The sequence below is a fragment of the Salmo salar genome, chromosome ssa24 (assembly GCF_905237065.1).
Source record: "Salmo salar chromosome ssa24, Ssal_v3.1, whole genome shotgun sequence".
Taxonomy (NCBI): domain Eukaryota; kingdom Metazoa; phylum Chordata; class Actinopteri; order Salmoniformes; family Salmonidae; genus Salmo; species Salmo salar.
In genome coordinates, this window is record NC_059465.1 from 20,664,203 (window position 1) to 20,677,003 (window position 12,801).

At 40.4% G+C, this 12,801-nt stretch overlaps 1 protein-coding gene across 4 annotated transcripts in view; it reads right to left on the minus strand.

Annotated features, from left to right (window-relative positions):
- Positions 1–9,933, minus strand: part of LOC106585578 (mitoferrin-1) — a 31,976-nt gene extending 22,043 nt beyond the window's left edge. Inside the window, exons 1-2 of one of the 4 annotated variants that reach the window (XM_014171956.2) lie at positions 9,710–9,933; positions 9,570–9,628 (exon numbers count right to left, since the gene is read on the minus strand). In XM_014171956.2, the coding sequence (XP_014027431.1) occupies positions 9,570–9,628; positions 9,710–9,725 (75 nt within the window). In that variant the 5' untranslated portion in view covers positions 9,726–9,933. Of the gene's footprint in view, positions 1–9,569 lie in introns of all 4 variants that reach the window. The other 3 variants (XM_014171959.2, XM_014171957.2, XM_014171954.2) reach the window with 3 other exon arrangements.
- Between the last annotated feature and the right edge of the window lie 2,868 nt (positions 9,934–12,801).

Here is a 12,801-nt window from a genome sequence, read left to right on the forward strand (position 1 = left end):
AGCAACCATCACTCCTGTGTTCCAATGGCACGTTGTGTTAGCCTTTTTAAAATGATAAACTTGGATTAGCTAATTGATCATTAGAAAACCCTTTTGCAATTATGTTAGCACAGCTGAAAAATGTTCTGATTAAAGAAGCAATAAAACCGGCCTTTAGACTAGTTGAGTATCTGGAGCATCAGCATTTGTGGGTTCGATTACAGGCCAGAAACAAATAAACTTGATTCTGAAATTCTTCAGTCTATTCTTGTTCTGAGAAATGAAGGCTATTCCATGCGAGAAATTGCCAAGAAACTGAAGATCTCGAACAACGCTGTGTACTACTCCATTCACCGAACGCAAACTGGCTCTAACCAGAATAGAAAGAGGATTGGGAAGCCCCGGTGCACAACTGAGCAAGAGGACAAGTACATTAGTGTCTAGTTTGAGAAACAGACGCCTCAAGTCCTCAACTGGCAGCTTCATTAAATAGTACCGGCAAAACACCAGTCGCAACGTCAACAGTGAAGAGGCGACTCCGGGATGCTGGCCTTCCTACAACAGGCCAATGACTCAAAGTACAGCTCCAAACTACGCAAGAACTATTTAGGTAAGAAGCAGTCAGCTGGTATTCTGCCTATAATGGAGTGGCCAGCACAGTCACCGGATCTCTACCCTATTGAGCTGCTATGGGAGCAGCTTGACCGTATGGTACTAAGAAGTGCCCATCAAGCCAATCCAACTTGTGGGAGGTGCTTCAGGAAGCATAGGGTGAAATCTCTTCAGATTACCTCAACAAATTGACAACTAGAATGCCAAAGGTAAGGCTGTAATTGCTGCAAATGGAGGATTCTTTGACGAAAGCAAAGTTTGAAGGACACAATTATCTCAATTAAAAATAATTATTTATAACTTTGATCTCAGGCCCTTATGAACAATTATATTTTCTATGTACAAGTTTTAAATATGAATATATTCTTTCTACAGCATATCAGCGTACACCCAATATATTCCCCCTGTTAATGATGCTTATTTTGCATTATGGTTGAACCAAAAGATATGTAAAAAGAAACGTAATGAAATTGTAAACAATTAAATATATGTGAAATTAAAAACAATGTTGATGCTAATAATGGCCTGATATACTCAATATGCTTTAAACTATTGTCTTTTAACAGTTTAACAATTAATTCTAATCACCCTAATAATTATGACAACCCTCACTATTGTCATTGGTTTCACTAATTGCACTGTTTTGTCTACATAACCTGGTTCAAGCATTCATGACATGACCCTGAAGAAGGCACAGTGATGCCGAAACGTTGGTGTTCTACCCAATAAATCACTGGGAGTTTATACATGAGTGTGTGACTTCGTTTTTATAGCTTACAGTTTATTCACCATTAGTCAGCACCTCTACACTAAATAATCTTCTCTGGGTGTGCGCCAGCTCATGCTTTTTAATTATTCTTTTTAAAATCTAAAATAATTACACATAAGAATTGTATAATTAGACATAGGAATCTTTTTCCTATTTATTTTTGTTTCATAACCACTGCAGAATATATTCCTCACCTTTTCTGGCCGTGATGGGTTCATATTCCCGTCGGAGCCATACAACAAATGACAATGGGCATCTCTCATTTAATTGGACCTATTAGCCTAGTAAATAGATAAGCTGTATGTATTTCAGGTTTTGCAATATCATAGGCTGGGCGGTTTATAATACTGGTATACAGTCAAAATTAAACAGCTGATCTTTTACATTGAAGTAGGCCTTTGCATCAAGTTTCAAGTTTTTATTGTCACGTGCACAATTGAAATGCCTTTGCTTGCTCGTTCCCAATAATGCAGTAATGAATATCAGTACTGCCATCAACAAAAAAGTCAAGTAGAACAAAAGCACACGAGAAAAATAACTACCTACTGTAAGTACTGTAATATTTTTGGGGAGAGTAGCCTGCCCTAAAATGTTTCAGAATTCACAGGCAGTCCATCATATTTAGGTTGGGGGGAAGTCTATATAAAACATTGTTGTGGACAACGCCGACATGGGCCTTCACTACCTCGACAACCCAAGGACATATGTAAGGATATTGTTTGAGGACTTTAGCTCAGCCTTCAACACAATCATTCCGGCCAGCTAAGAGTACAAATTTACCCAAGCTGAATGTATCGGACTCCATCTGCCAGTAGAGACCCCGAGGGAAATTCCACGTTAACGAAATTATACTTTCACTCTTTATTTTTTTACTTTAAAAATGTATGCCAAACAAAAATCATTGATTTCAAAGTTTAACAATCCATACAACTCTATGCACAAGGTCTACTGTTAACAATTTCAACTGAAAAATGAACATAAACTAATTTAGTGGAAGAACTGTGAAAACTGGGAACAGAATTATGGTTTTTATGCGACCCTTCTGTCAATGTTGAGAACCACTTCTTGTTTTAAAAACTAGTCAATATCTGCTCCGAATTAAGATTCAAAGATGTCTGCGGAAAGAACAGAGTTTCAGCTACGACATGGCACACTGATTTAGAAAAAAATCTAGTTAGGCTATTGAACTACATTAAAGGAAGTGGCAATGGAATTACATCATGGGTCCCTGATCTGTACTTCACAGAAATGCATAATTATGGATATGGTCATACTCCTCATGTTTCACAAGTTTGGACATCACAGCAGAGCATAGTACAATACAGCACAGGACACTGTACTTTACTTTTCTTCAATGTAATGTATTGACTGTACTCTACTCACTGTTCTGTCCAAACTTGTGAAACATTCATCAATGATAGGTTCAGATTAGGTTCAGATTTGGTCCAGTCGGGTCCGTCTTTGTTACCATCAAGGCAAGAGTGGCCAGACCAAATTTCAACGTCCATGCACGTCCGGTATCGGTCGGTGCTCAGTTGGTAAGGATGCTGGTTACAGTAAATGGAAAGAGACAGGGCTCATTGGAGGTGTCAGTAAGTTCTGGGAGAGCTGACATTAACTGTAGTGTTAAAGAAAGAGAGAGAGAAAGAAATAAAGGGAGGGAGAAAGAAATAAAGGGAGAGAGAAAGAAATAAAGGGAGAGAGAGAGAAATAAAGGGAGAGAGAAAGAAATAAAGGGAGAGAGAAAGAAAGGGAGAAAGAAAGGGAGAAAGGGAGAAAGGAAGGGAGAAAGGGAGAAAGGAAGGGAGAAAGGGAGAAAGGAAGGGAGAAAGGAAGAAAGGAAGGGAGAAAGGGAGAAAGGAAGGGAGAAAGGGAGAAAGGAAGGGAGAAAGGGAGAAAGGAAGGGAGAAAGGGAGAAAGGAAGGGAGAAAGTTTGTCCAGACTGTTTTAACACTCTTGGTTTGACCACCAGACGAATGAATGAAAGAAAACAGTTACCAGCTGAACATAACAGTATGCCAATGCATGTGACCCAACTGGCAATGAAGTCATTCATTTCTTAAAGACACTGCGCACACTTTTAGAAAAGTGTGTGCGGTGTGCAAATGTTTTTAAAATTCAAATGTTGCAAATGTTTTTAAAATCAGTACCAATAAAATATGTTAGCAGCTGCTAAGAGAACATAAGTCCTAAATGGAAGGCATTGTTTCTCGTCGGTATCCCCATGAAATCAGCCAAAACAAGCTCAATAACTCATTCACACACACTCCTATTGAATAATATGCATTTACCTGTATTGTGAATAGACTTAGGCTACATTTTGATTTACCCAGTTTATCAATAGAGATTTACCATTCAAATAAATGATTACCATTGTTTTGTAGTTAGATTGGTTAAAAATATATATATAAAAATTGGACAATTGACTCAATGCCTACATGGCTGTCTTAACATTATGTAAATTATGTTCAAATGCAATGATATTGAACTCAGATGCCCAATGATTTTACAGCGCAGTAGCTGAGTTTATATCTGTCTGGATCAAGTGCTATTCTGTGACTTTTGCTAAATATGTATTTTTTTGTGGTATTGTTTTTATATCGTTTTGGTATTGAGTATCGTGACGGTATCGAGTATTGTGATATTAAACCTGGTATCGAAGTCAAAACACTAGGCAGTATCTTCTCACTAAGGCAAATTCTGTGTATGTTTATACAGTGGTGTAAAGTACTTAAGTAAAAATACTTTAAAGTAATACTAAGTGGGATGTTTATGTACTTTACTATTTACATTTTTGGCAACTTTTACTTTACTACATTGCTAAAGAAAATAAATGTACTTTTTACTCACATTTTCCCTGACACCCAAAAGTACTCGTTACATTTTGAATGCTTAGCAGTACAGGAAATTGGTCCAATTCATGCACTTATCAAGAGAACACCTCGTACGGCCTCTGATCTGACGGACTCAAACACACATGCTTAGTTTGCAAATTATGCCTGAGTGTTGGAGTGTGCCCCTGTCTATCCGTAAATAAAAAAGAAAAATGGTTTTGCTTTTGATACTTAAGTACATTTTAACAATTCCATTAACTTTTGATACTTAAGTATATTTAAAACCAAATACTTTTACTCAAGTAGTATTTTACTGGGTGACTTTTATTTGAGTCAATTTCTATGAAGGCATCTTTACTTTTATTCAAGTATGACAATTGGGTACTTTTTCCACCACGGTGTATAAATGTACTTGGCAAATAAAAATGATTGTGATGTAAGGCTGGGTGATGTTTTGAATTCAAATGTTTTTGCGCAATATTTAAAATGCCTGTATCTCAAGAATCAATGTCTTTTTTATTTCAGTTTTATGAGCGTTTAGGTCCGCTTGTTCTCATGTCTTTCTGGTCTTGTCTCTTTCACTCCTTCTGTGCTGCGTGCAATGACTGTAGGCTGGGTGCATCTTCCAATTACACACATCAAGCCCCTCCCCCTGCCACTCACAACAACAAAGATCACTTCCTCCACTGACAACTCGCTATTCGCATTTGAGGTTTGGTCCAACAGAATCAGTCATATGGACACAGAAACACATTTTACTGTAATAGAGAAGTTACACTTTTTATGTCTCAACTCAAATTGCATGCAGACACTACTAAAATAGGGGAGGTATCAATGAACATTGATTCTGGAAAATTAATTCAGTTTGTTGTACCATGTACGGCCAGCAGCATTTTTTGCCAAAGACTTATATTGGCTGTTAAGTGCGTGTTTTAATGCACTAAGCATAAAACAAAATGATATAAGGAATTGGCAACTTGTTCTCATTTTGAGAAAAAGGGTAGGCTCCTTGATTTCAACATCTGAACAAAGTGCACAGGCTAGCATGCTGTTTAAACAGTTGGAGATGGACAGAAGGGTGTGTGCATAACAATTAAATTGTTCTACCCTGTTCGCTAGCAAATAGATACAAGTTGGCTAAACTTGAAATATAAAGATTGGGCCTATGTTGCTACTCACTAGCACATAGGCTTGTGCTTGAGAGATTGTTTATGAGACCTGTGTTAATGAGACCTGTGTTAATTTTCTATAATGCCTGCTACAAGAAGTTACGCCTCGATCACACCGACAGCCTTATCGCATTTTGGTACACCAGAAGTACATTCATTTCCAATGGAACGCTGCGTTTGCCTTGCAGCATTGCGTTGCAGAGGCAATTGCAGTGTGTCCTGTGTGGTGCATACGTTGGATTTATCGAACGTATTTGTCAAACTGTACGCGTAGACGGCTTGAAGGAAATGGTGGAAGAAGGTGAATGTTGAACTTCTGCTGCACACATATCCAGATGATGCTGTGTACCATCTTGCGCTATGACACTATCAGTGTGATCAAGGCATTAGTCATTATTAGTGAATGTGCATTATGCATGGTTCTGGTAAAAAAAAGAATTACCAAAAGGATATTTTTAAAGAGACTTGAAAGCCAGATCAGTGATTATTGTGATCTCAGATCTGTAATACTGATACACGTTGGACATCCTCTTTCAGAGCCTACTTTAAGTGATTAGTAAAAGTGTCCTCTTCCCTCTTAAGCACTAATGAAGTGAGACATACAAAATTGAGCAATCACAAAGTGGTGAAGGAAGTGTACAGAATGAGACTGTACTGTCAAACATCTTACTTTTTGATTCTCTAGGCTCAGCCTGAGACAGAGAGACAGAGAGAGAGAGAGAGAGAGAGAGACTGAGACTGCCTCCGTCTGCACACACGAGTCCACTTGACAAAACAGAGCTAGCTTTATCCCAATTGGCGGGTCTCACAGTGACAGTACAATGCTTCAGGCTATTAAAATGGCTACTCTTTCTGGCTGTGCAGTGCCAAAGAACCAGGAAACTAGCCTATTGATTGTCTAATATTCAAACTTGGTGACCTTACATCATTTGGTTTATTTTCTCACCTTGTCCAACAAGCAACTAATGTAAAATCTCCAACAATGTAATAACTCATATTTAGGCCAACTGTATAACATAAATAAAATAAATCTGCTGCATAACACACAATGAGTCCTTTGTTTGCATTGTTCTACTGCCATCGATCTTAGTTTACCACCAGGAAATGCATTCATGATAGGCTTAAGACATACTTCATAACAAGAAGTAGATAAATTAAAAAATGTAATAAAACACACCCTTTGGAGATGGCACACAGTAATAAAACGATTAGTAAATATATGCTACCAGGATCTAGGGTTAGGCTAACTGTAAAGTTATCTCCAATATATCCACCTGAAACTCACATTTTTTCGATTAACTCTTTATTTCAAAATATTTTTGTAAAAAAATAAATAATGTTCACCCTTCCTACTGGCAAGGGGGAAAAAAGGACCCATTTGGCACTGGAGTGGAAAAACCCCACCAGCTCATCCTGCTTGTTTTGGGCAGGAGAGAAAAGCAGGTCTGGAAGGAGCAAAATTAATCTGGGCTCTATGGGAAGCATAAGACATGCTGTTCTTTTACTCTTCCATGACAATGTATGGAGGTTGCAGTTTAGACATGGGGCAGGGAATCCCTGTTTCTGTGTGACACAGCTGCTTTAGTTGTTCAGAAGGGAGTGACTTCATCAGTAGCAAGCTAACTTCAGAAGCCTGAGAAACCTCACACATTGTAGGGGTTAAAAAAAAATATATATATATATATTTTTTTTTTTTTAAATCACCCTACCATGATAAAACTGGGAGACAGATTCTGGTTCGAATCCAGGCTGTGTCGCAGCCGGCCGTGACCAGGAGATCCATGAGGCAGCTCACAATTGGCCCAGCGTCGTCTGGGATAGGGGAGGGTTAGGCCGGCCTGGATGTCCTTGTCCCATTGCGTTCTAGCGACTCCTGTGACGGACCGGGTGCATGCACACTGACACAGTTTCCAGGTGCACGGTGTTTCCTCTGACACATTGGTGCGGCTGGCTTCCGGGTTAAGCGGGCATTGTGTCAAGAAGCAGTGCAGCTTGGCGGGTCGTGTTTCGGAGGACGCACGGCTCTCAACCGTCGCCTCTCCCGAGTCCATATGGGAGTTGCAGCGATGGAACAAGACTGTAACTACCAATTGGATTCCACGAAATTGGGGAGAATCATGACTAAATATGTGCTCATAGCATGTGTGTAAATGCATTTCATGAGTGCATCCCATGGCTGGCACAAGCTGTTTGCTAATCGGCTTGTATAAGAGGGGGATAGTGCGCACACCATTATTCTGCAAGTGAATAATTCGAAACACTTCCACGCTGGGACATGAAGATAACACCCGACACTTCTAGAAGTAGGAACGTATAGGTAACTCCCTGCAACTTTCTCCTACATAAAAGCACAAGGGTTATTGTTTTATTAATTAATGTAGCCTGTGTTTATCCTGTACTGGCAATCCTTATCACAGGGACATCAACAACTAAGTTATTGTTTCTTAATTTTACAGAGATTCAGTAAATAGATTTCTGCTGTGTCTTGTGTCTCCTAAGTGGGGAAATCACCCTGGTACCATCTTTCTTCTCATAATATTTTTCTAGAGTATGAGTAATGTCTTCTGCAGCCACTGAATTGGCCTAGCCCAATGACAAACAATTGAAGTGATGAGCGGCTTCTTAGTTGTCAGGGTTATTTTCCTTGTCAGTAGTCACTCAACTTTTAGGCCTAACCTTCACGGTAGACGGCAAACCCGAAGTCATTGTTTTCAATGAGAGCATGACGGTAAATGCCATTGAGACTGGCAGTGAATGCTGTCAGTCGCCACAGTAGACGGACATTGCCGCAAACGTTTGAATACATCATATTTTGCCATAGCATTGTTTTCTAACAGATGTTGATTTGCACTCATTGTTTACTGAAATCACCATAGCAGCGCATACCCTCGTGCTGGCTTGCTTTTGCCGTCACCCTCTTTATTGCTTTCTTGTCCCGCTACGCCGATACATATGACGGTTTTTGCGTCCCCTAATCTAAACGCAGACTTAGTGACGAAGAGGCAATCTTTCAGTGGACAATTTAAAGTAAGGGGTACAGAATATCTACTGAAATTTTATCTATTCATATATTAAAATGAAGTTCATAGCATCTGAGTTAATGAAACACTGTGGCAATGTGTTGATCAAACATGTCAAGTCTGGCTCTTAAACCTTGAGCTGTAAAATAGACAGCGTGAAAGGTCCAACACCAGATTCTGGCAGCTACTGAGGAAGTGGCGACAATGACTTGTTGAGCCTGTTGAATTGACACACAACCTAGTTTGGCTCCATGTCAGATTGTCTCATTCTAATGGTTTGATTAAGATAAAAAGTTGTATGCCTTTTTTGCCACAAACTTTATTCTGTTGATGTGTCAAGTCAAGTGTTTATGTACACAGGGCTATCCAGCAATGTACTTAGATAAACGTGTATGAATGAACTTCACTGAATGAGCTGGAAAACAATAACTACCGGTATGCAATGAGAGGGGGCATAGCAGGGAACAAAGTTCACAACTCATTACTTGTATGTCTTACTATAGGCTACTTACATGCCCTTCAGCTTTGACTAGTCCAGCCCAGAACTAAACCACTTGGTTTTGTATATTTAACATGGAAAAAAATATTGACCACTAACTACAGTTGTCCAGTTCCTTTAGGAACACCTTTCCTCCAAAGCCACCTACAATTGAGCCCGTTTGACAGCTTTTGACCTTCACCTGTTTGCCTGACAACTAGTTTAATAAAGGTCGGTTGTGGGTACGATAAAGAATTATATTGAACAAATGGGCACTGTGTGGTTAATGTCAGAGAGCTATCGCAACATGTGCAAGCGTCAACCAGAACTTGATGGTTGTTGGATTTGAAAGTTTTAGCAAACAAGCTAACTGTTATACGTTACCTAACTAGCAACTGTAGCTAAGTGTGCGGCTGAATAGCTTACTGGAAACGTTCAATTGCATGTTTCGTTAACAGGGTGAGTATTTTCAGGGAGACAGGGAGGATTTCACATATGCTAGCAACAGTGTCTTGTATGTCTCATAACGTTAGTTAGCTGGCTAGTTAGCAGCTAGCTAGCCAAATAGCTAGTTTTCACACAAGCAAATCTGGTAAGGTTATTTCCTCCTATGCTTGTTGGTGAGCTGGAAAGCAGAAATGCATAATGATGCGAATGAAATGGGCTATTGAGCCATCACTTGGTTCATGGTGTAGCTAGCCCGCCTACCTTGACAGAGTCCACTGGGTACATCACCGTGTGCTCCAGGATTCCAGCCACTGCCCCTGCTGTCATGTGGATTGTCAATGAGGCATGAGGTGGTAAACTTTCGTAGTCACCGTCGCCTTCCAAAGGCTCCTCATCTTTACCTTTAATCTCCGACATCTCCAAGGTTGCCGTCAGCGCGCAACTCCATGCGAGGCAGACTGGTCAAAAGGAGATCTTCAGACACAAGCACAGAGTGGGAGGCATGGATAACCACAACATCATTACCGAGTTCCAGCGCCTAGATGACGTCGGCGGTAAACACGATGGCTGTCTAGTTTGAGCAATGAACATCCAGAAAACCGAAAATGAGGCGGGACCAACAGCCAATGAAAGTAGCCCCACTAGGCATACCCTACTACCAAAATGAGGGTGTTCGATTGATCTTCCCCGGGGGCCCGTGTAGGCATGTTTTGCATCGGCTGAAAGTTAATTTCATTCGGCGAAGTCGGCTCAAAACAAAAGTGATGCAATTAAGTACGTGTAGCAATTAGTATGATTCTGGGTTTCCCATGCAAAAGTGTTTGCTTTAAATAAAAACGCTTTATCTACCTTTCCAATGAAAATTTGTTAGAAAATTCAAACATTTACTTTATGGAAAAGAGAGAGATGTATGTTTTTGGACTATGCACCATGCTGCCTTCTTGACAAAATGACCGAGCAGCACTGCTCGATTTGAGATGGCGCTCCTCCCTCGTCCCCCGCGGCTCAGCATAATGGAGTCCGCGTACTGACAGTTATTTTCAATGACCAATATGAGCACAAAAAGGTCACAAAGGTCATTGATCCCTTGTCTATTTCAAAAGTAATAAATTTTTATGTGATTTTGGTCATTTTTACCCTTACTAAATAATAACCGACAATGCCACTAGAATACCGCATGTGGCATGAGGAAGCACTTAAAATCTCCTCAACATTAGCTGAAGGCTGATGCTAGCATGGAGTACAAGGAGTGGAACATTAGCTAAACCAAAGAGGAAGAGAGAGGCCCAACTCGGCAGAAAATCTAGCTGTCTCCCTCCAAGAAAGGAGTTTTTGTATGGAGGTCAATAGGGTACCACAGTATGAGCCATAATTACCATAAAATCTGGCGGTCAAACAGGGAAATGGTTCCAATCATTTTTCCACCATTCATTTTTCTCATAGGGGATTTTAGAAACAAGTAAAATAAGGGCTGTGTTTTGTGTAGGCTTACCCATGTATTGATAAATGTAACCTTGTCCAAGAGAGATTTACATGGTTAACAAAATGTCATGCCAGGGTAAGCCTACATGAAACACAGCCCTTATTTTAAAATGACGGGAACATTTCCCTGTTTGACCGCTAAGATGTATGTGTATTATGACACCTCCACTGTGGGGCTCTATAAGACTGTTGAATTTGGTAAAAAAAAATAAAAAATGTTTATTTGATTAAATACAAGTTTCATACTTCTTAAATTGTAACAAGTGTACTGATATAAGTAGGACACGTGAGAAAAAAACACTACATCGGAGTTGTCTCGAGATGGTCATGCATATTCATAGCATGAGGCTAGTAGCATAGCATCTCTCTCCATTGAATACAGGAAGTTGACGTCAACAACCCTCATCGAAATATTAAAAAATGGATTACAATAATGAGATGTATCCACCAATCCAAAGAGAGGATAGGTGGGAGCTAGACAGACTACTATGCCACTTTGTGGACCACGACTTCCATTTTTAGGACGAAGAGACAAGATGGCGCCGACAGACATGGCAGCTCTGCTTCTAGCTCCTAAGCAACTTTGCAGTATTTCATTTTTTTGTCTGTTATTTCTTACATTGTTAGCCCAGAAAGTTTATGTTATTACATACAGCCGGAAATAACTTTTGAATATCAGAACGGCGGTAACTCACCAGCATTAAGACCAGGAATATGACTTTGCCGAATTGGATCCTTTGTTCGTACCCCCCAGGGCAAGTAAACTTATCCCAGAGGCTGCTCCAAGACACCGCTGGCGGAGAAGAGGTAGTCGGAGTGGACGTCTAGTCCGACTCAGGAGGCGTGCACACCATCCACCGCTTCCGAGTATATTACTTGCTAATGTTCAGTCTCTGAATAATAAAGTAGATGTGCTCAGGGCGAGGATCTCCTTCCAGAGAGATAAAGGACTGTAACATACTCTGTTTCATGGAATTATGGCTCTCTCCGTATATAATGTCCCCATCCATACAGCCAGCTGGGTTCTCAGTACATCGCGCAGACAGGAATAAAGAAAGAAAAGGCAGGGGTGTATGTTTCATGATTAACTACTCATGGTGTGATTCTGATAACATACAGAAACTCAAGTCCTTTGTTCAGCTGACCTAGAATACCTCACAATCAAATGACGACCGTATTACCTCCCAAGAGAATTCTCTTCGGTTATAGTCACAGCTGTGTATATTCCCCCTCAAGCCGATACCACGACAACCCTCAAAGAACTACACTGTACTTTATGCAAACTGGAAACCACATATCCTGAGTGTAGCTGGAGATTTTAACAAAGCAAATTTGAGTAAAACGCTATTGAAGTTCTACCAATACATTGACTGTAGTACTCGCACTGGAAAGACATTGGACCACTGCTACTCAAGTTTTTGAAATGTCTACAAGTCCCTCCCCTGCCCTCCCTTCAGCAAATCTGATCACGACTCCATTTTACTCCTCCCTCCTATATGCAGAAAATCAAACAGGAAGTACCCGTGCTAAGGTCTATTCAATGCTGGTCTGACCAATCAGAATCCATGCTTCAAGATTGTCAGGAAGTGTATAGGAGATGTTGTACCCACTGTAACTATTAAAACCTACCCAAACCAGAAACTGTGGATAGATGGCAGCATTCATGCAAAATTCCAAGCACAAACCACCACATTTAACCATGGCAAGGTGACTGGGAATATGGCTGAATACAAAGAGTGTAGTTATTCCCTGTGTAAGGCAATCAAACAGGCAAACGTCAATACAAAGACAAAATGGAGTCGCAATTCAACGGCTCAGACACAAGACGTATGTGGCAGGGTCTACAGACAATCAAGGACTACAAAAGGGAAAACCATCCATGTCGTGGACACTGACGTCTTCCTTCTGGACAAGCTAAACACCTTCTTCGCCTGCTTTGAGGATACACTGTGTCACCTACGCGGCCCGCTACCAAGGACTGTGGCCTCTCCTTCTCTGTGGCTGACGTGAG